This window comes from Mobula hypostoma, chromosome 19, assembly GCF_963921235.1.
Source record: "Mobula hypostoma chromosome 19, sMobHyp1.1, whole genome shotgun sequence".
Lineage (NCBI taxonomy): Eukaryota > Metazoa > Chordata > Chondrichthyes > Myliobatiformes > Myliobatidae > Mobula > Mobula hypostoma.
In genome coordinates this window covers 60,122,483-60,148,337 of record NC_086115.1, presented here as the reverse complement: position 1 = coordinate 60,148,337, position 25,855 = coordinate 60,122,483, and the positions used below count along the sequence as shown (strand labels likewise).

General features: G+C 42.5%; 1 protein-coding gene across 1 annotated transcript in view; it reads right to left on the bottom strand.

Annotated features, from left to right (window-relative positions):
- The window catches only part of fhip2a (FHF complex subunit HOOK interacting protein 2), an 87,145-nt gene extending 67,633 nt beyond the window's left edge, over positions 1-19,512 (bottom strand). Inside the window, exon 1 of the mRNA XM_063072021.1 lies at positions 19,217-19,512. Within this exon, the coding sequence (XP_062928091.1) occupies positions 19,217-19,261 (45 nt within the window). The 5' untranslated portion in view covers positions 19,262-19,512. The remainder of the gene's footprint in view (positions 1-19,216) is intronic.
- Positions 19,513-25,855: the final 6,343 nt, after the last annotated feature.

Here is a 25,855-nt window from a genome sequence, read left to right as displayed (position 1 = left end):
TACTGAAATGAAATATTAAACCACTGTCACTTTTTGACAGCTCTAAGTTTATGGTAATACCAGCTTCAGGAAAAGCAATCCTACATTTCTAAAACCTTTCATATATACAACATTCAAATAACCAACTCCAATGTAGCTCAGTATCCCAATGTCAAACAACTTCTTGAGTTATGAATGACCTGACTTATTGAAGCTTAACTTCACACAATTTCTCCCATTTATTTTTCAAACCTATTTCAAGTTAGCAATGTATTGTTCAGTAGGTTTCATGTATTCAGTAAAGGGCAATTATTCAATTATTATGATATGGGTATTTCTAACTTACAGAGAAATCAGCTTAAGATAATTCTAGGAACAGAACCTTTCCATAAAGAGGGGTGCCTGTATTTTTATAAAGGATAGGATACAAGAAAAATATTCACTGTGCACAAATGCATTGAGCAGTTCCTTTTTTTTACCTGAATTAAGTGATTACCAATCTTTCAAACCTCAAAGTAAATTTATTATCAAAGTACACATAGGTCACCATATATAACTCCAAGATTCATTTTCTTGTGGGCATACATAATAAATCTATAGACTAGCCATCACAGAATCAATGAAAGACCATCCAATTAGAGTGTTCAACCACAGTGCAGAAGGCAACAAACTGTACAAATACAAAAAGAAATAAATAATAAAAATAAAATAATAAGAAAATAATTAATAAATAAACAAACAAACAAAAAATATCAAGAACACGAGTTGAAGAGCCCTTGAAAGTGAGTCTACACGTCGCAGAAGCATTTCAATGATAATGCAAGTGAAGTTATCACTTTGTTTCAAGAGCCTGATGGCTGAGGGGTAAAACTGTTCCTGAACCTGGTGGTGCCAGTCATAAGGCTCTTGTACCTTCTTCTTAACGGCAGCAGCGAGAAGGCAGTATGTCCTGGGTGGCGGTGTTAGTGTGCAGGCAAAAAACATGGGACTGAGCCATTTTGTAAAATTATTTTTCAAAATAATTACAGTTTGTATTGAATTGTTTTGGAAATCAAGAAGTCAGGCAGCGACTGGGGACCAAGCCAGACAGATCAGCTTTGTGTTTATTACTGAACTGAGGAAGCAATACCCAGAAGTTAGGGAATAGAAAACATACTAGATGTTTATGTTGGCATCAGTGGAGTCCTATGCCAGCACATCAAAATAAAAAAAGGAAAATAAATTCTTGTATATAAAAGTACATGATAAGGATGGAGACACAAGAAACTGCAGATGCTGGAGTCCAACAACAATCAGGCAGATTGCTTTTTGCCATATGATAAGGATACTACAAATTGAAGCTTAAAGTAATTACTTTTCAGTGGCTCAGTTATTGTTAAATTGTCAAGCCCTATGGGATGGGAATGGGTGGGGGGGGGGGTAGTTTAAATTCTGTTATAACACTATCTCCTGGTTAGATTTCAGTGAAATATTAGACCTGACCTCATCAGAAAGATTTGCAGAAAAGTCAGGAAAAAAGCAGCTATAATAAAGGAACTTAATATCAAAGTAACTAGAGAATTACCACATAGAGTCATAGAGAATTACAGCAGAGAAACAGGCCCTTTGGCCAATCTTGCCTGTGCTGAACCATTTAAACTGCCTACTCCTATTGACCTGCACTGGGACCATAGCCCTCCATAGTTAATAACACGGTTAGAACACCGGCTGATGGTAGGAGGCAGCGAGTAGGAACAAAAGGATCTTTTTCTGGTTGGCTGCCAGTGACTGGTAGTGTCCCACAGGGGTAGGTGTTGGGACCACTTCTTTTTATGCTGCATACCAATGATTTAGGTGATGGAATAGATGGCTTTATTGCCAAGTTTGCAGATGATACAAAGATTGGTGGAGGAAACAGGAAGGATGCAGAAGGACTTAAAACAGATTAGGAGATCGGGCAAGAAAGTGGCAAATGAAATACAGTGTTGGAAAATGCATGGTCATGCACTTTGGTAGCAGAAATAAATGCACGGACTATTTTCTAAATGGGGAGAAAATCCAAGAATCTGAGATGCAGAGGCACTTGGGAGTCCTTGTGCAGAACACACTAAAGGTTACCTTGCAGGTTGAGTCAGTGGTGAGGAAGGCAAATGCCATGTTAACATTTATTTCAAGAGGTCTAGAATGTAAGAACAGGGATGTGATGCTGAGGATTTACAAGGCACTGGTGAGGCCTCACCTTGAGTACTGTGAACAGGTTTTGGCTCCTCATCTTAGAAAAGACGTGCTGGTATTGGAGAGGGTTCAGAGGACGTTCACTCTGATGATTTCGGAAAAGAAAGTGTTATCACGTGAGGAACATTTGATGGCTCTGAGCGTGTACTCACTGGAATTTAGAAGGATGGAGGGGGAAGATCTCATTGAAACCTTTTGAATATTGAAAAGCCTAGACAGAGTAGATGGGGAAAGGATGTTTCCCATGATGGGGAAGTTTAGGACAAGAGGGCACAGCCTCAGGTTAGAGGGGTGTCCATTTAAAACAGAGATGTGGAGACATTTCTTTAGCCAGAGGGTGGTTAATTTGTCGAATTTGTTACCACAGGCAACTGTGAAGGCCAGGTTATTTGGGGGTATTTAAGGCAGAGACTGATAGGTTCTTGATTAGCCACAGAATCAAAACTTATAGGGAGAAGGGAAGGGAGTGGGGCTGTGGGTGGGGGGGAGAATCAGCTGATTGAATGCAGAGCAGATTCCTTGGGCCAAATGGCCTAATCCTGCTCCGAATGTCTGATGTCTTATATCTCTCCTATCCATGTACCTATCCAAACTTCTCTTAAATGCTGAAATCGAGCTTGCATGCACCACTTGTGCTGGCAGCTTAATCCACACTCTCATGACCCTGTAGGTGAAGAAGTTTCCCCTGATGTTCCACTTAAACTTCCTACCTTTCACCCTTAAACCATAACCTCTGGTTGTTGTCCCACCCAACCTCAGTGGAAAGGGCCTGCTTGCATTTAACCTATCGATGTCCCTCATAATCTTGTATACCTCTATCAAATCTCCTCTCAATCTTCTATGTTCCAATGAATAATCTTAACCCATCCAATCTTTTCTTGTAACTCAGGTCTTCCAAACTCAGCAACATCCTTGTAAATTTTCTCTGCATTCTTTCGACCTTGTTTACATCTACCCTGTAGGTAGGTGACCAAAAACTGCACACTATACTCCAAATTTGTCCTCACCAATATCTTTAATAACTTCAGCATAGCATCCCATCTTCTGTACTCAATACATTGATTTATGAAGGCCAATGTGCTTTCTTTACGACCTTGTCTGCCTCTGCTGCCACTTTCAACAAATTATGTCACTATAGTCCCAGATTCCTTTGTTCTACCACACTGCTCAGTGCCCTACCGTTCACTGTGCAAGACCCACCCTAGCGGGTCCTACCAAACTGCAAAACCTCACACTTGTCTGCATTAAATTCCATCTGTTATTTTTCAGTCCATTTTTCCAGCTGATCCAGTACACGCCAATCTTGGTGTCATCTGCAAATCTGCTGACTTAATCATATTATCATTCGGATCATTGATATAGATGACAAACAACAAAGGACCCAGACTCGATCCCTGCGGCACACCACTAGTCACAGGCCTCCAGTCAGAGAGGCAACTCTCTGGCTTCTCCCACAAAGCCAATGTTTGATCCAATTTATCACCTCATCCTGAATGCTGAGCGACTGAATCTCTTGACCAAACTCCTGTACGAGACCTTGTCAAATGCCCATGTAGACAACATCCACTGCATTGCCTTTACTTTAAAGATTCTACACTTTTCCCATGTTAGTTGCAATTCTTGTAACTATATTTCAGATTTTGTCTCAGTATCAATCATGAATTATCAGGGCTCCCTATTACAAGACCATAAATTGGGCAGCAGGTTCAGCGAGCACACACGCTCGAATAAACACAATTATCAGGATGTTGGTGTCTGAGTTGTTTTAATCCACCAGAAGTTTAGTAATAACATTATTTTATTGAGAGATTACGCATACAAGTTAATATTTGAATTAGTGTCAAAAGGTCAGTGTCAGTGACCCCAAACACTGACTATTTCTCTACCCACAAATACCGTTCGACCAGTTGAGGATCTTCACTATTTTCTGTTTTTGCGTCAGGGGCTTAGTACCTGAGACTTTATGCTCTAATATGACCTAGTGTGATTGGCTGAGATACACAGTCGTACAGATCCCAAATCCCTCCTGGCAGACATTGCAGAGTTTTGAATTCCTAATTCATAATAATGCTGATAATCCTCTATCTGAAAATCCAATTGGTTTAGCATCTCAGTGCTGATTTCCCAAGCTCCTTTCACACATCAGTAGCTGTTTCCACCCTTCCTTTTTAAAATTATTTTTCATTCACACACTGTGGCTCAAAATCCCTTGTTCCCTCTCATTAACTATGTTCCCATACTCCCTTTGGACTCACAATTGCTCCAGATCCCACAAATCCTTTGAATTTACTGGGCTCCTAGTTCCCTGTTCCTTTTAAACACATCTTTTTCAGCATCCTGCACTTTCTTTAACTTTAGAAGTGTTCCAATTGTCCTGTTTCTGTTAATTTTAACTGATTCCGTTTCCAACCCTCCCAGACGGCTTCACTCGAAATTTTATTATTCTACTGTGGAACAAGTAAAATGCGAATTAAGAGTATGCTTTATAGAATTAAAACTGTGCAGTTGCCTTTTAAATAGCAGGATTATGACCAAGTTTAGCAAAAGGATAATATCCTTACCATCGTTATGTTCCATGTCGTATGATGTGGGCGATCACAGTCTCATGACCATGATTGTTCTTGGTAAATTTTTCTACATAAGTGGTTTGCCAATGCCTTCTACTGGGCAGTGTCTTCACAAGATGGGTGACCCCCAGCCATTATCAATACTCTTCAGGGGTTATCCGTCTGTCGTCAGTGCTTGCATAACCAGGACATGTGATATGCACCAGCTGCCCATACAACCATCCACCAATTGCTCCTATGGCTTCATGTGACCCTGATCCAGAGGGGGAAGGGGAAGGGGGTGGGGGAGCTAAGCAGGTGGTACACTTTGCCCAAGGATGACCTGTAGGCTAGCAGAGGGAAGGAGCACCTTACCCCTCCTTTGGTAGAGATGAATCCTCACCCTGCCACCTAAATATTACTAAGTCTACTCATTTGTGAAAAATCCTGCTTCATTGTATTTCAGGGTCAGGAGATGTTCCTTTTTATTTTAAGTATTCAAGTTGATAACCTACCTTGGCACATTTAACCAAGTTAAGTAATCCCTTGTCCTAAGTATACAAATTCTAAATTTATTAAATAGAAATTTTTAAAAAATGCAAGTACTAAATTCAGAAATAAAAACAAAATGCTGGAAACACTCAGCAGGTTAGGAAGCAGATGAACAAACAGATATAGTTGATAAACAGTATTAAACAATGAGCCCCTTCATAAGAAATATATTAATATCATTAAAACTTTGTTATTACTATCAGAATACAGTGGATTCCTGTAAGTCAGGACACACAGGGACCAGTACATTTTGGCCCAATTAACTGGCTACCCCAATTAGCCGAAGTTTTACGGAAATAGTTAAAAAGGTATAAAAAGACAAACTGAGTAATTGTCATCATCATCAGGTGCCGTGCCCAGTTTGAGCTTTGACTGCCATGGCCCACACACTCCTGTTTCGGTCAAGTGGATCAATTCATTGATATTCATTTCCAGTTCTCTGGCTGCTGTCTCCATCGTCATTTGTCTTTGTCTTCCTTGCTTTCTTCCCTTCAATCTTTCCCATACTAATTTCTAACTCCTCTTTCCTAATCACATGCCCAATGAAGTCACACTGCCTTTTCATGATCTCATACATTATTTCTCATTTTGTGTTTGCTTTGTTCATGACATTCTCGTTAGATATTAGTTTCGTCCATGATATTCTTTGCATCCTCCTCAAAAATCACATCTCTGCTGCTTCAATTCAATTCCTCATGTTACTAGATATTGTCCAACATTCTGAGCCATATAACATAACTGGATAAACGTAACATTTCAGTACTCTGAGGCGGGTTATCATGCCTAGTTTAGTATTGGTCAGTATACTCTTCATTCTCGTAAAGGTGTCTTTTGCCATCCTTATTCTTCTTTTGATGTCCATGTCGCACCTGCCATCTAATGTCACCTAGTTTCCTAAGTAACAAAAGTTCTGTACTTGTTTTATGTCTTCCCCATTTACTTTCAGCCTGCAGATAGGATTCTCTTTCTTTTTGGATATCACCATACATTCTGTCTTTTTGCAATTGATAGATCGACCCATTTTTGCACTTCCTTCAGCAATTATATCAATTAAGTTTTGTAGTTCTTCCTCCATACTTGCAATTAACACAGTGTCATCTGCATATCTGAAATTATTGATGTTTTCACCACCAACTTTGGTTCCCAAGATGTCTCTTAATTTTTGTAATAGTGTTTCACTGTGCACGGGAGAAAACACACCCTTGTCTAACGCCTCTCTTGATTTTCGTAAACTGACTCACTTCTCCATCTATTCTTACAGCGGCAGTTTGTTCTCAGTACAGATTTCTGATTAGGCGGAGGTCTTTTGAATCTAGATCTAGAGTTTTCTGTAATATTTCAAATAACTTATTGTGCTTCACTTTATCAAGTTGATAAAACAACAAATCTTTTTGCACTTGAATAGCTCGTTCTGATAGTATCCTTAAAATCAATATCGTGTTTCTTGTACCTTTGTCTTTCACAAAACCACATTGTCCTTTACCTCTTTCAGCTTGTATCTTACTTTTAGCTCTTGTCATCAAAATCCTTAGAAGTATCTTGGTGGTATGACTCATTAAACTTATGGTCCTATGTAATTCACATTCTGTTGCTCCAGGTTTCTTAAGAAGAGTGATAAATGCTGATTTTTCATCTCTTCTGGTATTATTCCAGTCTCATAAATGTCATTGAATAAATCAGTAAGTTTTTCAATTCCATAATCTTCAAGAGCAATAATTTGTTCTTTCTAATTCATCAGGACCTGCTGCCTTTCCTTTCTTCATCTTACTTATTGCATTACAAACTTCAGATTTTAAAATACTTGGACCTTTAATGTTTTTCTTAATTTCTGGTTTTTCGCCTCAATCATTTTCAAACAATTCCTGAATATATTCAGTCCATCTGTTCATAATCTCATCTTTTTCCATGATAATGGTACCGTCCTTTGCTTTCAAACATCTACCTGAAGAACAGAGGAGCCTTTTTACCAGTGATATTCTTGATTTGTTGATGTAACCTTTCTGGATCAGTAATAGGGATTCTTTCTATTTGCTCACATTCCTGGTTTAACTGAGTAATACATTATCTATTTAAATTAAAGACAGAACAAATTAGAATACTACCAATATTACTGCAGTACTATAAAACTGTATTAGTTGCTATACTTATCGATGGAGAAATTCATCCGGGTTACAGAATTCATCCGTATTTGGACTGTAAATGAGCAAAATCAGCTCAGACACCTAGTGCAGATTAAGGACTTCCTTCATACAATGTTGTCGATGACTGCATTCCCCAAATCTTCATTTCTAATGTAATATTCAAGACGATTGTTGATACCTTCAAATTCTTCATAGGTAGTAGTGAAGTAGTGTATCTGTTTCTTTTTCACTCCCGGCTGTTTCTAACATCTCCAAGCCTGAACGCTTGAAATCCCAGTGAGCAAACCAGTATGAAATTGTCTTACAGCTCATTTCTCACCAACTATCAGAGACAAAATTCACTGCTTTTTTAACACAAACACACAAAAACTGACACTATTTAAAAACTGTTCACTCGAAGCATGGGGGTTGAGTCGAATGCCCACGCAAGTACACATGACTGATGCTAGTCAGAAACTGTTCAGCAACAGCTCCTTTCTCAATTAAGTAGCATAGTGTCCCAAATAGCTGAATGAATGAATCCCAGCTATTTTCTCAATTCAGATTTGTTCTGTAACAGTTGGTGCAATTCAGTGGCTGTCCTAATTAACCAGAATCCACTGTACTTAAGATTCATAACCATTTCCAGCTCAAAAAAAATCAGCAAGGAAAGTTTCATGTAAATAAGAACTATCTATTGACCAAACCTAATCTTTTTTCTATTATTATTATAAAGGATCTGAACCTTCTCCCCCAAATCCCAAGCGTATCTTTGCCTCACACGAGTTACTTTAATTATCCTTCTGGCTGTTATTTTAATTAATTTTATTTTTACTATTTTACTAACCTTACTCCTTCTATTAATTATTATTTCAGTGTCATGGATTTCATGTCTTTACAAAATATACTAACAGCACTCGGTTGTGTGGATGCATTCCTAGGGCCAAGAGTGGAAATGGAATCGCTGCAAAAGGGAACATGATAGCATTGCGAAAAGATTTATATCACTGACATCTCTGCTGGGCTATGAACCTGATATGAACCCTTGTCCTGCATACTGCTGCATCAGGAAGCTAGCAGAAGCTTCAGTTATCCACTGGCACTCCTTCAGCAGTGGAGTAAAGTAACCTCATCATGGCATAGTTCAGCGTGGAGTGAGCCAAGAAGGCAAAATGCAATTGCTGCCAACGAGAGCTGGCGTCGTGCAAACTGGGGCGAGTACCGCAAATGCTCAGTGCTGTTGTGTGAGGCTCAGAGATGCACTCTTGCCAGCACAGTGAGTGGTAGGGACTGGCAGTGGCTATTCCGTGCTGACAGATCACATGCATTCTCTGATCTCTCTGCTCAAGAAGGGTCCATTGCTGTTGATCGAGAATAGAGGACATGTGGAAACACCCAACAAATCATTTTGACATGGGTAATATTACTGTGCTGGAAGGCATGACGTATTCTAGCCTGACTCAAACCTTATTTCATCAGAACATTCACCTGATCAGAGCCTGATACCTAAGCTTAAAGAAAACATATTCAACATTAATAACCAATTCCAAAAGTCATTTAGAACCAGTCAGCATTTTTTGGAGCCTAATAAGATTAGAAATGGTAGAATTTTCCTTCACAGTAAACTAACTCCTCCGCAGTTAATACTCAGTGGCCATTTTATTAGGTACACCTGTACATGCTTGTTAGTGCAAAACTCTTTCAGCAATAAGACCATACAACACAGGAACAGAATTAAGCCATTTGTTCCATTGAGTCTGCTTCACCATTCCATGATGGCTAATTTATTATCCCCGTCAACCACATTCTCCTGGCTTCTCCCCATAAGCTTTGACATCCTGTTGAACCAAGAACCTATCAACATCCGCTTTAAATATACTTAATGATGTGGCCTCAACAGTTGTCTGTGGTAATGAAGTCCACAGATCCATCACCCTCTGTCTACAAAAATTCCTCATTTCTGTTCTAAATGGACATACCTCGATTTTGAGACTCTATTTTGGGAAACCCCTCCACTAACAGTAAACGAGTACATTTCCACAAACAATGAAGAAATTCAACAGGACAAGGCTCTCCAACCGCCACATAAATCATTCATTTCTCCCACCTCTGGTGTACTGGAAGTAGTTTTAAAATCAATAAAATGTTTTGTATCAACTCTCCAAGAGTGAAATCAATTCCTAAATCCATCCCCAATGAAGATATCCAAAGCAACACACACACACAATGCCCACTTGATTAGCATCCCATCCACAAATGTAAACATGCTCTTTCACTTCTGCCACTGGCATCGTCCGGCTACAGTGTGTATCAACTATAGGCCATGTTGCAGCATCTCAGCAAATTTTATTACACAGCATCTCAGCATCTTCCAAGCTTGTGACATCCAGTACACAAGCACACTGACTTGGAGACCAACAATAGTTTTTGTTACTGGGTGAAAATGATGAAAACCAAAGCCCAGCAGCTCTTCAGCGATTAAAGGTATCCATCCAACCATTAGTGGCTGAAGGCCATATGGAATAGGGATTAAATATTAAATTCTGGCCTAGCTACTGATAGCTACGTCCTAAACAATTATATGGAAGAACACATTCATCTGTGGTTAAACTTTTCACACATACCATTGTATGGTCATCAAGCCCATATTCTTGGGTGGGTGGGTGGGTGTGGGTGTACATGAAGTCAAATTAAAATTTATTATCAAAGTAGGTATATATACCATATGCTGTACTACCTTGAATTGCACTTTCTTACAGGCATCTGCAGGAAAATAAAGAAATGCTATCGAATTTATGAAAAAACGATACAAAGACCGGCAAGCAACCATTGTGTACAAATTGTATAAATAGTAAATAAATAATACTGACAACATGAGTTGTAGGGTCCTTGGAAGTGGGTCCTTTTTTGACCTCACAAATGGAAGGTTTGTGGAATGCTCTCCTCAGAATTGATAGCCAATTGGAAACAGTATTTGCTTCCTGACAGTATACAAATTACAATCCCAGGCAATGAGTTTCCAATCTCAGTGAGACTGTATTATTGCTACAATATTCCTCAGACTCCCACTCCAGAACAAGCTCATCTGAACCTTTGCAGTTGAAATGCAATACACAAAGTAAGTTTATTATCAAAGTACATGAAGGTCACCATCTACAACCATAAGTTTAATTTTCTTGCAGGCATACTCATTAAGTCCAGAATAGAATAATAACCATAATGGACTCAATGAACAACTGCACCAACTTGACCACAACCAAGCTGTTGTTACATTTGCTCAGAGATGACTAGAATACCAGCTTTGGGTGACTTATTCACAGAAGCATAAAAAAGATTCAAGATTACTTATTGTCATTCTTTAGTACAAGAGTGTAAATGAGAATGAAATGATTGCTACTCCAGAAATGATGCAGCATAAAAAAAACAGTAAGCATAAAAATACAATAAATATAAAAGCAATTCTATAAAACAATATCCAAATAACTGTTGAGTATGGCCGTATATACATAAGATTAGCTTAGACTGATTGTATGAATATACAGTAACACAAGGTTCAAGATTCATTTATTATCGAAGAATGTACAGATTATGCAACCTTGAGACTTACTTGCTCACTGGTAGCCACAGAGCAAGAAAACTGAAAAAAATTTAAAAAATAATAAAAATTAAAATAAAAGACCAAACACTTGATGCGCAAGAGAAAGGAAAAAAATCATGCAATTGAAGCAAACAAGAACAGGATTCGAACCAAACTTGAGCCCTCAGATCCAAACCCTGAAGCAGCCCTGAGGAGGCCCAAAGCCTTGCTTCTCAATTCATCACATCAGCGGGCACGGAGTGCAGCAGCCAGGGGGCAGGGCAGCCTTCACAGTCTCAGCGCCATGGAGATACCATCATGGAGAATGAACGAGATCAACTCTCGTCCCGACCAGTCTGTCTGGGCCAGCGTTTAATCTGATCCAACAAAAGACAGTGAAAGACTCCAGTGCCATAGAGAGAGTGAAAATCATGGAGAGTGAGCAAAATCAGCTCTCCCTCTGATCTGGGCCGGCATTTAAATTGTCTAAACAATGTATTCTTCCTCACATTAGGACCCAGGCTCTGGGCCTACACCAGTGACTCTCTTCGGGCTCAGATTCCGTCACCCAAGCCAAAGCCGTTCTCAAGCTCTTCAAATGAACTCAGCACTCAGAGCAATCCAACCTTGTACCCAGGCCAGTTGAATGAGAATCAAAACTCCTCTGACTGGGCCGCGACATCTCCTTTCAGTGCACAGAGCGATGCGACCTCGCTCCCAGATCAGCAGTAAGGGCATCGGAACTCTATCTGCAACAATTCTGCAAATCTGACAGGAAATGGTCAGGTGACGAGTGATTCTTGGCAAAAGGAGCTCTTTTAGGTAACAGCAGGGCATATGAAACATGGGGTGGTAGGGTGGGTTAATGGTTGGAGGTGTTGATGGGAAAGGTAACAGTTTTGAGTCCAGTTTTGGATGTTGCATAGCCTCTTCCATGATGGGAGTGGGACAAACAGTCTATGAGCAGGGTGGGTGGAATCCTTTATAATATTGTTGACCTTTTCCCGTCATCTTTTGTATATACGCCCTTGATGGCAGTAGTCTGATGCCGGTGATGCACTGGCAGTTTTAACTACCCGTTGTAGAGCCCTCTTAAAAAAAAGGAAATGGTTGTGTATTACACATAACTTCAGCTGCCAGGCAAGCCGTGCTGTTTGCATGCCTATCAGCAGGCTCGCTAAAATGATCCATTCGGGGCTCTGTCAGAAGAAATGATCATCAGGTGTATAGCGAAAATTAATTGCAAATATTCTCAAATCCTCCTTAAAAATTGAAGTATTCCTACCAACTCTAGGGAAGCTTTGACTGATGAACATTCAAAGTGTTGAAGGAACATTCACTGATTTTCTCACTTGCAGACCCTAGTCGGTTCGGATTGGCAACATCATCTCCTCCACAATCACCAACAGCACAGCTGTACCACAAGGCTGTGTGCTTAGCCCCCCTGCTCTACTTGCTTTATAATTATGACTGTGAGGCTAAGCACAGCTCCAATGCCATACTTAAGTTTGCTGATGACACCACTGTAGTTGACTGACTCAAAGGTGGGAACAAATCAGCATATAGGAGGGAGATCTGGCTGAATAGTGCCACAACAACCCAATGTTAGCAAAACCAAAGAGCAGATTATTGTCTACAGGAGGAAGAAACCAGAGGTCCACGAGCCAGTCCACATCCGAGGAATCAAAGGGTGAGAGGCTCAGTAACTTGGCATTATCAAGTACAGAAGTACCATTACAAAGAAGGCATAGCAGTGCCTGTACTCTCTTAGAAGTTTGCGCAGATTTAGCACGTCATTTAAAACTTTGAGAAACTTCTATAAATGCAGAGTGGAAAGTATATTGACTGGTTGCATCACAGCCTGGTATGGAAACACCAATACCCAAGAGCGGAAAATCCTACAAAAGTAGTGGATACAGCCAAGTCCATCACAGGGAAAGCCCTCCCCAGCACTGAGCACATCCATAAGGAACGCTGCCACAAGAAAGCAGCATCCATCATCAAGGACAGCACCATCCACACCAAGCTCTCCTCTCGCTGCTGCAATCAGGAAGAAAGAATAGGAGCCTCAGGACCCACACCACCAGGATCAGGAACAGTTATTACTCTTCAACCATGAGGCTCCTGAACCAGCGTGGATAACTTCATTCATCTCAAAGCTGAACTGATTCCACAACCTATGGATTCACTTTCAAGGACTCTATAACTCATGATTTCAATATTATTTATTAATGGTTTATTTTGTATTTGCACAGTTGGCATTCTTTTGCATGTTGGTTGTTCGTCATTCTTTGTAATTTTTCATTGATTCTATTGTATTTCTTTGTTCTACTGTGAATGCCTGGAAGAAAATTAATCTCAGGGTAGTATATGATGACATCTACATACTTTGACAATGAATTTGCTTTGAACTTGAGAACTCAGGTCCATGCTCAGCAGAAGGAATGCACCACCCCACAAGTGACTCACCTACCTTACCGGGCGGGCACCTTCTGCCCCATCTGTAGAGAACATCAAGTTCCCACAGTGAACTCATCTGTCACCTCAGAAGGCTCAAAAGCAGAATGAACCCCATGAGACTGACAATGAAGAGATAGCTCATTACAAGGTAGCCTGGCTCTATACCTATACAGATGCCAATATTCTAAATAATTTCTTAATACTGATTGCAATTTGGACAAATGTTGAATCGAGATGTTGCCAGGACTGAATGGCTTGACATAATGAGAGACTGGATACACTGGGGCTTTTCTCCTTGAGCCTAGGAGACTGAGGGGTGGCCTTTTAAAGATTTATAAAATCAAGAGAGACACAGATAAGCTGAATGATAACACCTTGTTCCTGTGTAGGGAAGTCTAAAAGTCGAGGGTATGGATTTAAGAAGAGAAAGGAATGATTTAAAAGTTTTGAAACACAGAGGAAGTGGGTACAATCACAATGTTTAAAAGACACATAAACAGATAGATGGATAGGAAGGGGGATGTGAGGCAAACACAGCCAAATTGGACTGGCTCAGGTGGGCATCTTGGCTGGCATGGACGAGTTAAGCCAAAGGACGTTTCCATACTAGACAACCCTATCCATCATCGAGGACACCCACTACCCAGGCTATGCTTTCTTCTCACTGCTGCCATCAGGAAGGTGGTACAGGAGCCTCAGGGCATACATCACTAGTTCAGGAACAGTTATTACCCTTCAACCATCCAGCTCTTAAATCAAAGGGGATAAATTCACTCAAATTCACTTGCCTCTTCATTGAAATGTTCCCACAACCTATGGACTCACTTTCAAGGATTCTTCATCTCAAGTTCTCGATATTTATTGCTTACTTATTTATTATCAGTTCTTTCCTTATATATTTGCACAGTTTGTTGTAGTTTGCACAACAGGCTGAATCCCACGGTGGTCCCACCTTTTATTGGTTCTGTTAGGGTTATTACTCTATCACGGATTTATTATGTCCACAGGAAAATGAATCTCAGGGTTGAATACGGTGACATAGATGTACTTTGATATTAAATAAATCTACTTTACTTTGACTCCCATATACTCTGCAAGACTAATCTGAGTCATAATTTTATCACATCTCTCTACAACAAAGGTTAGTGGATTAATTGGACCACGTGGATGTAAAAGTGTAAGATCAATCACCTTATCCTTCTCTGTAACTATTATCTAACTACACCTTGGATGGTCCCATGCCCTACGACAAAAGGAGGAGGGTGTGGGCTAGCAACTCCATCTCGTAAAAACACAGTGCCACAGAAAAGCCAACAGAAGCTCCAAAGATGTCATCCCTGGGAGAAGAAGGATCTTCGATGGGTTACACCTTTAAAAGACTGAAAGACTGGACCAGGATAGAGGACTCTGGCAAGTTGCTGTTAGTGGCCAATGTCCCAGTTGGGGTGATAAGGTTTAAGAAGAAGAACTTTATTTAAGTTTTTAATTTGCTTAAGTAAAGGAATATGATTTGGAAATACACTGCCCTCTTTTTTTAAGTTTACTGGAGGAAGCTCTTGTTGCAAACTGATGTCTACATTATATGACAAACACAAATCACAGAAAAATATCCCACAGGTTGGGGACACAGAAAAGAATAGAAAAAAAATCAATGATTTGGTTCACTAACCAGATGGAAAATATATAATCAAAATGAAAAGGCATTATTGGTGAAATATAACAGTACAGAATGCTTGTGAAATCAAATGACAAGATTTTGCCTCAAATTTGACAGCAGCCTAACCTAATTTGACAGATAATGCTGTTGATGAATGTGGGAGGATGCCCATAACACAATTTTCTGAAGAATACTGTTCCTTAATACTTTTAAAAGTTTTTCAAAAGTAGTACATTTACTCACAAACAAGATGATGCCATATTAATACGTACAGTTCTGTGCAAAAGTTTTAGGCACATATATATCCTAGGGCACCTAAGACTTTTGCACACAGTACTGTAATACTTTTGTGTAATGCACTGTACTGCTGCCGCACAAAAAAAATGTCCTAACATGCGAGTGATGATAAACCTGATTCTGATATGGGTCTCTATTGTGGACTGAGAATGGAAAGGGGCAGGGAGAGGGGACTCATGGTTGGGAAAAGGGGAAGGAGAGGAAAGCATCAAAGACTTTCTGTAATGATCAATAAAGCAATTGTTTCAATCAAATAATCTTGCCTGGCATCTTGAGGCTGGGTGTGTCTGCACCCACACCACCCACTGCCCTAGGCACTCCTCCTCTGCTACCTGTCCCAGAGCCTTCCTATGGTGCTCCACCCTTACTATTCCCATGACATATGGGTTAGTGGGTTAATTGGTCGCATGGGTGTAATTGGGTTATGAAGGCTTTCACAGTCCAAAGACGTACCAGTTAGTAAGTTAATTGGTCAGTGTAAATTGTCCCGTAATTAGGCTTAGGTTAAGTTGTGGGTTGGTGGTTAGTAAGGCTCAAAGGGTCTGCATGGCCTACTCCTCACCGTATCTCAATAAATGAACGAACAATTGAATGAATAAATAATCTATGATCTTTCATCATTACAGTGTTTAAATTCTGGAACTCACTAAATAACACAGAGAATATCTTCACCAAAGTGACAGCAGATGGTAGATCGTAACTGGCTCCTTGAGGGCAGTTTTAGGGATGGACAGAGGAAGTCAGCACAACACTCACAACACGCTGGAGGAACTCAGCAGGTCGGGCAGCGTCCGTGGAAACGTTCAGTCAACGTTTCAGGCCGGAACCCTTCGTCAGGATTGTAGGGGGAAGGGGCAGAGGCCCTATAAAGAAGGTGGGGGGGGCGGCTGGGAAGGAGAAGGCTGGTAGGTTCCAGGTGAAAAACCAGTAAGGGGAAAGATAAAGGGGTGGGGGGGGGCGAGGGGAAGCAGGGAGGGGATAGGCAGGAAAGGTGAAGAAGGAATAGGGGAAAGCACAATGGGTAGTAGAAGGAGGCGGAACCATGAAGGAGGTGATAGGCAGCTGGGGGAGGGGGCCCCTCCCTGCTTCCCCTCCCCCACCCCGTTATCTTTCCCCTTACTGGTTTTTCACCTGGAACCTACCAGCCTTCTCCTTCCCACCCTCCCCCCACCTTCTTTATAGGGCCTCTGCCCCTTCCCTCTTCAGTCCTGACGAAGGGTTCCGGCCCGAAACATTGACTGTTCATTCCACGGATGCTGCCCGACGTGCTGAGTTCCTCCAGCGTGTTGTGGGTGTTGCTTTGACCCCAGCATCTGCAGAGTATTTTGTGTGTTCAGAGGAAGTCAGCCTTATCTGCAACTCTCATGTCCCAACAAATAAACAAACAAGGATATTTTAAACCAAGCAACCTTCAGCAGAACATCTCAGGGTGACCACAATTCATGAGATCAGTGTGTTTGTTCACAGCAGGATAGTTTATCCATCACCGCACATTAGTAAAAAATCATTTTGTGCAACAAAAGCAACATTTTACTTTTGACAGCTGACTTATCTGACTGAAATTTGGGCTGTGAGTTCCGGTACTGTGTGTAGTGTGTCATCACAGAAAAGTACGAAAATCAAGAACAAATTTTAACAGAATCCAGCTTGGCTTAAAGCATAAAAATTTTCATGTGGGTACCTGTGTGTAACTTACACATACAAGTGACACTTCATATAATAACTGCTAAAAACAGAAATGGTAATTATTAAATGTCCAGAAAAAGTTACATGACAGAGGCAGGCATGAATCTGAGAATCAGGCAAATTCTGATAAAGTTTATTTTGCTAAACATATATCCATACTATTCAAAAGCCTGACTTGTTCCCCTGTAAACACCGTAAAAAATGAAATCAAATACCAGCCAAGTGTTCTCCAATGAAAGGATGATCATACCTTCCAAAAAAAAAATATTGATGAATTTGATCATTATGTACCATGTTGTATGACACAGGGGATCATGGTCTATCAATGATAATGATTATTCTTGGCAAATTTTTCTACAGAAGTGTTTTGCCATTGTCTTCTTTTGGGCAGTGTCTTAACAAGATGGGTAACCCTAGCCATTATCAATAAGCTTCAGAGATTGTCTGCCTGGCGTCAGTGATTGTATAACCAGGACTTGTGATATGCACCAGCTGCTCATAAGACCATCCACCACCTGCTCCCAGGGCTTCACGTGGCCCTGATCAGGGGGGCTAAGCAGGTGCTAAGCCTTGCCCAAGGGTGGCCCAAGCATTAGTGGGGGGAAGGAGCATCTTACACCTCCTTTGGTAGGGACGTATCTCCACCCTGCCACCCTTTGATCTCAATAGTTTCTCTAAAACAAGCGCCACACTTCTGTAAGCTCTTTACCCCAACTCTCTGCTCCCCTATTGTTCCCACTCTTTCTATCTCAGCTCAATTAAACCAATACACCTTTATTTTTAACCAAACTTCTCAAAGTTTCAATTAGTGTCCATGTTCTCCTTTGTACCTCTATAAAAAGACTAGCATTTTTTTCCTATCTTCCAGCAAATTAAACCCTATACCACTGCAGCTGGATGACGGGTTAGAGATACATCTCCACCAAAGGAGGTGGAAGGAAGATGCCACTAGCCTGTAGGTCACCCTTGGGCAAGGTGGAACACCAAATAGGGTCACATGAAGCAATGGGAGCAGGTAGTGCACATCACATCCTGGATATGCGACCACTGACGCCAGGAAGACAATCTCTGAGGAGTAATGATAATGGCTGGAGTCACCCGTTTTGTAAAGACTCTGCCCAGAAGGCGGCAATGGCAAACCACTTCTGTTATTCGACACAGCACATGATGATGATGACCACTGTAGTTCAAATACTCCATTAAGAATTACAGCTTGGAAAGCAAAATTAGGCAACTATCTCCAAGTTTCTTGAGATAAACTTTTAATTTACTATTAATTTGGAAAAATATCCCTCAAAGCACTTTATGTTGTCGAGATGGAAAAGTGGACAGAGGAATAAAAAGTGAGAGTATAAGCATAACAAAGCAAATTTTCAGGTTGTTTATGTCCCTTCATAGTGTCAATGTGCTGAAACACATTGTTGTTTTTAAGTATGCAGGCTTCCTAAAACAAAGAGAATATTTAACAGCAGTTACTCCATACACACAACTGACCAACCTGCCTTTATTCATAAGTTCTGCATTATTAATCACACTCGCTTTATTTATTGCTTGCTTTGTTTCTTCTTTGCATTACCCATTGCAATTACATACAGAAGACCCAGAAATAAACGAAAGCAAGTGCTTCTCCAGCCCGCTTGGGAAAGGAAATCGTCGTTTTCTCCAGATCACTCCCAAACTACTGTAGTGGAATTTGCAATTACACAGACAAAAGGCATATCCTCCCCCGAAGCATACCCTGTATACAAGGTGCTGGGGCTGTTTGGCGGGGGGAGGGAGTCAAGCCTGAGGCCAACAGCTGGTTCCAAGACAACAACGTAGCCGCAGTCGCAATATATAATGTATATAATGCCTACTCTCCCCACCCCAGAAGAACTGGACCATCAGACAAAGTGGGGGAGGAGAGCTGGAGGGGAGGAGACAGCTCAATTATCTCAAGGCCTGTACCTGATAAAGCTTTAGAAATAAATCGAAACAAAGCGAAAGATGCAATGTTAAGGAAATACATGAAGTATTGTTATGCCAGGCAGCTGGTCCCTAGGCTCCTAGAGACTAGGCCCGGTGTGAACCCCGCGGTAAAGTGAAGGGGAAGGGAGGGCAGGGCTAGGCAGGTCTGGCCGGGACTCACCGCCTCCACCGCCTGCTGCAGGATGTTGGTGAATTTGGTGAACATCTTGGCCTTGGACTCGCGGATCTCCCGGCGGAATTTCTCCTTGGATTCCTCAATCTTCTTCCTGGTTCGATCCAGCCTGACAGTTCATACAGCCTCGACTCACAACACAGTAAAACAGTAATTTAGAACACGGAAAAGAAGTCAGATGACGGACCACGGACGCAGACGCAGACAGTAAACACTTTGGACGGCCCGACAATCAGTACACAGCCGACACGGTGGCAGTGCACTCACTGACTGCTCCTTCCAGCTGCGCCGTGGTCCTCCCGCCGCCAGGGGCGCGGCAGCATCGAGGTCCTCCCGCCTCCAGGGGCGCGGCAGCACCGAGGTCCTCCCGCCGCCAGGGGCGCGGCAGCACCGAGGGCCTCCCGCCGCCAGGGGTGCGGCAGCACCGAGGACTCCCGCCGCCAGGGGCGCGGCAGCATCGAAGGCCTCCCGTCACCTAGAGCGTAGAATGCAGGCAGTGGTCATTCTGGCACCAGAGGGCACGGGATGCAGTCCTCCAGCCTGACACAGTGATCATCCTGCGGCCAGGGGGCAGTAAGGAGACATCCTTAAGGGCGGGGCCAATTGACAGTCCTGGTCTTTGAATAGCACTGGGTGGATCTTAAAGGCATAGCATTGTGGAAAACTCTACCAGCCATTAAAAAGGATCATTTGTTTTACCACAGAAATAAGTTATTCTGTTATAAGTTAAGTACTTAGCAATTTTCAAATGTTAAAGTCAGGTTCTGTGATTGGAAAAGTGGCACTTTAGACTCTTGTAGCTCATAAAACAACATTTTTAGTCACCTACTTCTCATAAGTCACCCAGCTGGTGGCATAGTGGTATCAGCGCTGGACCTCGGGATGAAAGGTCCTGAATTCGAATCCATCCAGCTGGCTTCCCTGCAAGCTTTTCATCCATGCTGGGTTACGAGCTGGTGATCTCTTTGGAAACTCAGCCAGCTGTAACTTGCCTCGCTCGCAGTTCCCCACTACATCAGAGAGGCGTGGAGGGAAATCATCTGCTAACCGAGGAACTCCGGATGCGAGGTACTTCTGCTACTTCTCATAAGTACATTTTTCTATTCCAATATTGCCCTGTCTCTTGCATTGGTTCTTTCATGTCAGTATTTCCAAAAGGTCCTCATGTTCAAGGTAAATTTATTACCAAAATACAAATATGTCACCATATACAGCCCTCAGATTCATTTTCCTGTAGGCATACTCACCAAATCTGTAGAATAGTAACTATAACGGGATCAATGAGAGATCAACCAGAGTGCAGAAGACAACAAACTGTGCAAATATAAATAAATAGTGTGACGAAAGACCAAGTTATCAGAAGATTGATGCTGATGAGAGAGATAAGAGACAAAGAGAGAAGCGTTTAAAATGTTAATGAGAGAGAAGAGAGATTAACGAAAAGAGACACAGTTCTGAGTATTGACAGACCGGTTGCTTTGAACCTGAACTGTTTGAAGTTTGATGAACAGGCGATACCCCAGCAGGGGGATAAAAGGAACAGGTTCGACAGACACCACGAGATCACGAGATAACGAGACCCTGGAAAAGCGGTGTGCCCCCACAAGTTGGTGGGAGTTTGGAGGTCTGGTCGCGGAACCGACCATAGACGCACAGGGTGAAAAGGTACAATCGGCGGGAACCTGGTGTGTGTGTCCGCCCTTGCCTGGGTGCCGGGTTCACCGCGGAAGAACGGTCGTATCCGGAACGGAGGGGTCACAGTCGGTGACCTCAGAAGACATTAAAAGGGTTTGCCCGAAAGCTAACTGCGAGGAACATCAAAGGTCTGTCTGAATCCGATTTGCATATCATCCTTCTCTCTCTCTCCCCAACAGCACAACAGCGATTGCTGCGAACTGTACTCAGCTGAACTGAACTCTGCATCACTCGAGACCGATCATTTTACCCCTAGAATGCGATAGAGCTTGATTGATTCCTATTATCCTAGTTCTGTGTACACGTGTGGTTTATCATTGCTAACCTGTTGCATTTATATCCTTGCGATTAGAGTGCTGTGTTACTTATTTCTTTAATAAAACTTTCTTAGTTCCAGTAATCCAGACTACAACTAAGTGGTCCATTTCTGCTGGTTTGGCAACCCAGTTACGGGGTACATAACAATAGCAATAAATAAGCAGAACATGAGATAATGAGAGAAAGAGTCCTTGAAGTGAGATCACTGGTTATGGGAACATTTCAATGATGGGGCAAGTGAGTGTAGTTATCCCATTTTGTTTAAGAGCCTGATGGTTGAAGTGTAGAAGCTGTTCTTAAACCTGGTGGTGAGGGTCCTGAGGCTCCTATATTTTCTTTCTGATGGCAGCAGTGAGAAGAGAGTTTGATCTGAATAGTGGGGACATCCGCCACGGATTCACCACTATCATCACCTGTGGAGAAAAGAAGATCATCAATGATTCAGGTCAAGACCTTGCGTTGAGACCTGGAACAGCACCCTTTGCCTCCCAGAGATGCTGCTCAATTCCTCCTGCAGTTCAGTACCTTTTGCTTCAGATTCAGTAATTCATTACAGGCTGAGGGTAGCAGACTCCAACAGAATCAACAAACTCATTCGTAAGGCCAGTGATGTTGTGGGGATGGAACTGGACTCTCTGACGGTGGTGTCTGAAAAGAGGATGCTGTCCAAGTTGCATGCCATCTTGGTCAATGTCTCCCATCCACTACATAATGTACTGATTGGGCACAGGAGTACATTCAGCCAGAGACTCATTCCACCAAGATGCAACACTGAGCGTCATAGGAAGTCATTCCTGCCCGTGGCCATCAAACTTTACAACTCCTCCCTTGGAGGGTCAGACACCCTGAGACAATAGGCTGGTCCTGGACTTATTTCGTGGCATAATTTACATATTACTATTTAATTATTTATGGTGCAACTGTAGCGAAAACCAATTTCCCCCGGGATCAATCAAGTATGACTATGGCAATGACTATGACTATAAAGTATGAAGTATATAAAGTATATTCAGTCATTCATCACACGTCCATCAAAACAGACAGCAAAAGGCTTGCTTACGTTAACAAAGGATATCTCTGCAAGCATACCACACATTCCGGCTCCAACAGAGCATGCCCACATTTTTCAACAGAACAACACACACAACAATAACACTAACAACAACAGCAGCAAAGCAAGCCCCCATTCCCACCCCCTCACCCCCTCACTCACACACACCGTCCCAGGACAGGCTGACTTTGGGCCTCTGACCTCCGGTCCTAGTTACAATGAAGAAGCAACCCGGAGGCAGGATCAGAATGTTTACTGTGTCCAGTGCAGCCGGATAGATTTGCTTGACTCATAGTCACCTGGAAACAATGAACACCCTCACACACACAGGATTATAGGTCAAACGTTAAACAGGTCCGCGAAATCGTCCAATCATGTGATATCACATGACATCACCCGGTGGATAGGACACTTCTCCACCTGACGAAGGGTCTCGGCCTGAAACGTCGACTGCACCTCTTCCTATAGATGCTGCTTGGCCTGCTGCGTTCACCAGCAACTTTGATGTATGTTGACACTTCTCCACCTGTGAGTTTTTAGGCAAAACCAGCCTGATAATGTTCCACTGGTTTCTGATCCACTCTGATCGGCGCAATCCCGAAGCCCCAGAATCTAGTGTTGGTCCGGATTCAGTGCTTTCATCTGGGCATTCTGCTTCGATAGATTGCGGTGCTAACCTATCTTGTTCACCGGCTCGTTCTGAAATGAGGGATTCACTTGGCCATAACCTGCCGTAGACCTGCGGCATACACTACCATCCTCCAGTGCTGAAGTAACTTGTAGGCCCTTTTTCACCACAACTTCTCCTCTCATCCACCTTCAGCTCCCAGAGTTCGGGTGAACATAAACTGGATTTCCCAACTTAAAGTTCGATGTTTGGTATTTGAATCGTACTGCACTTTTGTTGCCTTTTGTCTGTCTCTTACCCGGGCCTCCGGCGCTGGGTGTAATAAATCCAATCGGGAAGGCCCATCAACAGTTCAGATGGAGGGAAACCGGTGGTAGTTTGTGCGGTTATTCAGTACCCGAACAAAAAACAGTTGATCCTGGTGTGCTTATCCCCATTCAACTTTTGTATCCTCTGCCTGACCGTCTGAACAACTCTTTCAGCCATACCGTTTGATGATGGGTGATAAGGGGGCGTGGGTTGCAGTTGAAATCTATTGTTTTATAAAAATACTTCGATTTCTTCACTTGTAAATGTGGGACCATTATCACAGACCACAGTACTGGGGATTTCACGCATATAAAATAGGGTGCATAAAATGTTTATTTTTATCGATGACTGCCAATAGCATGTGACTGTCCATTGGACCTGCGTAGTCAACGTGTAGATGTCTCCAGGGTTTGGTGGGCCAATAGCATGTGACCATCCATTGGACCTGCGTAGTCAACGTGTAAATGTCTCCAGGGTTTGGTGGGCCAATGCCATGGAACCGTAGGTACGGGAGCATTTAAAGGTTGAGACTGCTGGCATGGGTCGCATGCCAGAACATTGTGCTCAATATCTTCATCAATTTTCGGCCACCGAATGTATTTCCGGGCTAGTGCCTTCTTGTATGATATTCCTGGATGTAACTCTTCAGGAAAGGGGACTGTAATCGTGAAGGAATTACAATACGAGTTCCCCGCAGTAGACACCCTCATAGATGCAGAGCTTGTTTTGACGCTTGGCAGAGGGTAGCACAGTTTCGGGCACATTAGTTGGCCACCCATCTTCTACATGCCTCTTTGCTTGTGCCAATGTTACATCTCGCTCAGTTTCTTTTACGTGAGAAGCAGTGATTAGAGATCTGTGGACCCAATCCATCAGTACTATCAGTTTGCCTGGAAGTTCTGAGATATTCAAGTAACAGAAGATGACTTAAGGCTTCTGCCGTTTTGTTGTTTCCACCGGGAACATAAGACATTGTGTACTGGTGGGCGGACAGGTACAGGGCCCACAGTTTTGTCTTTGGTGATGCCACCTGCGGCACAGCTTTGATCTCACTAAGCAATCCCACCAATGTCTGTATGAATCTCCAAATGTGGTCGTACAGGTCATGGTGAAAACGTATGACCCAAAAGCAACTGCCAATGCTTCCTTGTTCAACTGTGCATAGTTTCGTTCGGCTGGGTTAAGGATGCGTGACATGAAAGCGACAGGCTTTTTATCACCGTCCATATTCTTCTGGGTTAGCACCAGACAGGGAGTGTCTGGTGCAGTACAGACCTACCAGCGCCCCAGGTCTGAAGTGCGTTCATGCTCAGCACTGAGTCAGCATTTGTTTGGCCACCTTGTATGTTTCTTCAATAGATAGTTAAGCACAGCAAGAAGTATGGCTCTGATGAAACAAATCTGGCATAACAGTTGAATGTACCCTGACAGGAGTGAAGATCATGGATATCCCTTGGTACTGGGGCTTCAAAAATGGCGCAAAGCTTTTCTTTGATTGGAGTCCAAGCGGAAAGGCAGGTCTTCTACACAATCTGCCAGAAGGATGCCTTTCTCGTAATTCAATCATAGACCAAGTTGCATCAGTTGGGAGAGGTTTTATCATGATTATTCTAGGATTGACTCAGTAAGTAGAATATCATCTGTATTGAGCAGGTCTTTAATGCAAGATTTGAAGATACGTTGGAATTTTGCCGAAGCTGAACTTATGCTAAATGGGAGCATCGTATACTGGACCCTTTGACTCTCTTTGGCTCTTCGACTGTTCTTCTAGCTCGGGCTGTTGGTATGCATGTGCAAGATCAAGTTTAGTGAGGAATTTTCCACCTCCTAGTGTTGCACAGATGTTTTCCATCTTTGGAATCGGGTTTATTTTGATGGGTAGGCTTAAATTTACTGTGACCTTGTAATTTCCACATATTTGCACACTCCCATCACTCTTGACTACTGGTTTCCAGTGTGAAAATCTCTCTGGTTCAATAATCCTCTTTTCTTGTAATCGCATAAGCTCCACTTCAATTTGGGGTGAAGCATATATGGCAGGGCACGTGCCATGAAGAAATGTGGTTTGGCTGTGCCTGATTCTGGAAGATGTACTTTGGTATCCGTGAGCTTACCCTCACTGGGATTGCCAAAAGGAAGTTAATATTGCTTGAGTAAGCTCTGGACCGACATGTCAGTTTTCATCCGGTACACACATAGGACAGGGACTTGCTGCAGCCAATCATGCTCAAGCTCACTCCTCCTCCCTTAGTGATACGCACTGGTAGTTGCTGCGAATGATTTTCATGCTGAAGAAGAGTAGAGCCCTGCCACAACCAAAGCAACTGGAGCTGCTCCCCTGTGTAGGTCTTCAGTCTGTAACGCAGTGGCATTCTGTAGGCGTTAGCAAAGAGTCCGGACAAAGCATATCTACCTGTGTCTTTTCACTACAGAGAGTAACAGTACACCCAGTGTTGAGTTCAAAGGAAACAGGTCTGCCGACAATCTTTAAAACCGTTCATATAGGGGGAACTGACCGAGACCGTCCAAGTGCATTCCAATCGCCCCCGACTCCGTAACTGACCCAGACCGTCTGAGTGCATTCCCAACGCCCCGAGCTCTGTATCTGACCCAGACCGTCTGAGTG